The 2,191-nt window shown below is 46.3% G+C and overlaps 1 protein-coding gene across 1 annotated transcript in view; it reads left to right on the forward strand.

Annotated features, from left to right (window-relative positions):
- Positions 1-860: 860 nt before the first annotated feature.
- eif6 (eukaryotic translation initiation factor 6) overlaps positions 861-2,191 on the forward strand; it is a 4,721-nt gene continuing 3,390 nt past the window's right edge. Inside the window, exons 1-2 of the mRNA XM_017404189.3 lie at positions 861-987; positions 1,085-1,269. Of these exons, the coding sequence (XP_017259678.1) occupies positions 1,163-1,269 (107 nt within the window). The 5' untranslated portion in view covers positions 861-987; positions 1,085-1,162. The remainder of the gene's footprint in view (positions 988-1,084; positions 1,270-2,191) is intronic.

The following is a 2,191-nucleotide window of genomic DNA, read 5'->3' on the forward strand; positions in this document are numbered from 1 at the left end:
GTCTAGTTCTGATGATTGACTACTATTTAGTTTTGGAAGAATTATTCTCTCCAAGAATAGATTAATATCTTCATCTGTTGGACATATTTGTGGAGTGTATAGGGTTTTATAGAAATCTCTAAAAACACAGTTTACTTTCCCTTCATCATAAGTTATGTTTCCATCTGTGTCTTTAATCCCATATATCCCATTTCTTAAAGGAATACCTATCGCCCGCCCCCATTTTATGTTGAGATCTGATGAACCTCAAAAATAAAGTTACTCTCAGCTGCTACCAGGCTAAATGTTAGCTAAAAATCTGAGTTTTAGCTGCTATATCAACTAAAATTATTTTCAAATGAAGCATTAAAAAACAATGTTTAATAAACGGGGTGCAGAGACACGAAGGAAAAGGATTTTATTCCAACGACACAGCTGATGGTGATAAATTATTCAGCGCGCAACAAACAGAGTCCGGTTCTCAGGTCTGTCCCGGGTCAGGAAGTCCAGGCCCACGGGTCCGTTTAGGATCGTATAGATGTGCCGAACATGTCCGACGACCTTCTGCACATGCAGACAAACATCACAGTTTACTCGAACCCTGACAGATGTTTTCCCCCCTGCAGCGTTTCATCTGTTTGAAACACGCCAACATGACTGATTTTTTTCTTCCCAAGCTTTAAACAACTGAACTGACCGCCGCAAGATGGCGCCTGTCTGTAAACACCCGGATGTGACGTCATGTCTAAGCTTATATTTATACATTATTATTGTTGTTTATAGGAGATAGTTTGCAGCTTCCCTCGAGCAGGAAATTAGAAGCAGGTAAATAAAATGGATGGATGTTTTACAGACGAAACGTAACTAACCGGGTTTGAGTTTAGTTTAGTTTGAGTTTAGTTTAGTTTTGACGTAAAGTACGTCCTACGTCACCGCGTAAAGCGGAAGTGAACACGTGTAGGAGGGAAGTACCGTGTCGCGTGTGAGGAGGCCGCGAGTCTTCTTCAGGTAATCAGAGATCTGTTTACTTAAACCTTCCTAACAAAGGCCGTGTTCGAAGCGGAACCTTCCGGGTTTTAATAGAACCGTGTTCTGTGTCCGAAAGCCGAACAGTAAAGTTCTGAGAGAACCCGTCCGGACCACGCTGCTCCTCCTGCTCCTCGCGCTCCTCCTCAGCAGCATCATGGCGGTCAGAGCCTCCTTCGAGAAGAACAACGAGGTCGGCTGCTTCGCCAAGCTCACCAACGCCTACTGCCTGGTGGCCATCGGCGGCTCGGAGAACTTCTACAGGTGAGCTGGTTACCTGTCCGGGGTGGGAGCGCGAGGGCGACCGGAAAACATCATCATCATCGCCTGTCTGTCAGCGACGGGCTTCTCCCTGAGCGCTGACTGGCAGGCAGCTCGTCCTGCAGAGACTTTCAGGTGACGGCAGAAAGCGGGTCAGAACCACCTGATCAGAACCTCCTGGGTCAGTTAGTTTCAGCCCAGCAGAAACAGAAAAACAGTCAAATTATTTAAATTTCTGCCATCATGCATATGAGCAGCAGCAGTGTTCAGGTTCGTCCTCTCATCAGGTTCATCCTCTCATCAGGTTCGTCCTCTCATCAGGTTCGTCCTCTCATCAGGTTCGTCCTCTCATCACGGCAGTTTTAAAAACAAGTTGAATTTATTATAGGTTTCCTTTGATCTACACAGGGTCACAATTATACATACAGACACGCACACACATCTGGTTAACTGTCCCTGGACCTCAACAGAGTTCTGGTTGTTTGACCCGTCTTGTTGGAAACGGACCGGGCTTTTAATCGGTCCACTAACTCTCCACCGGGTTGAAGTCAAAGGTTGGTCCAGAAACCAGTTCTGTCTGTTTGGAATCACGTCCAGCTGTTGATCTGAGATGAAGTCAAAGAGTTTGGAGGCGGTCCTGCTTACTTTGTACCACAGCATGATGCTCCCACCACCGTGCCTGGCAGTTGGTTCCATATTCTTGGGTCTGAGAGCTTCAACTTGACTCCTCCAAACGTCCTTCTTGTCTTTGTGTCCAAACATCTGTCTTTGTCTCATCTGACCATCAGACCTTTCTCCAGAAGACATTTGTCTCATCCATGTGGACAGGTCCAGGTTTCAGTCCAGATGGACGGTTTTGGAGCTCCGTCTCAGTCTGTGGCAGGGGTGGAAATTAAAAATTTTGTCCACCAGCCATAGTGGCTGG

The sequence above is a fragment of the Kryptolebias marmoratus genome, linkage group LG4 (assembly GCF_001649575.2).
Source record: "Kryptolebias marmoratus isolate JLee-2015 linkage group LG4, ASM164957v2, whole genome shotgun sequence".
Classification (NCBI taxonomy): Eukaryota; Metazoa; Chordata; class Actinopteri; order Cyprinodontiformes; family Rivulidae; genus Kryptolebias; species Kryptolebias marmoratus.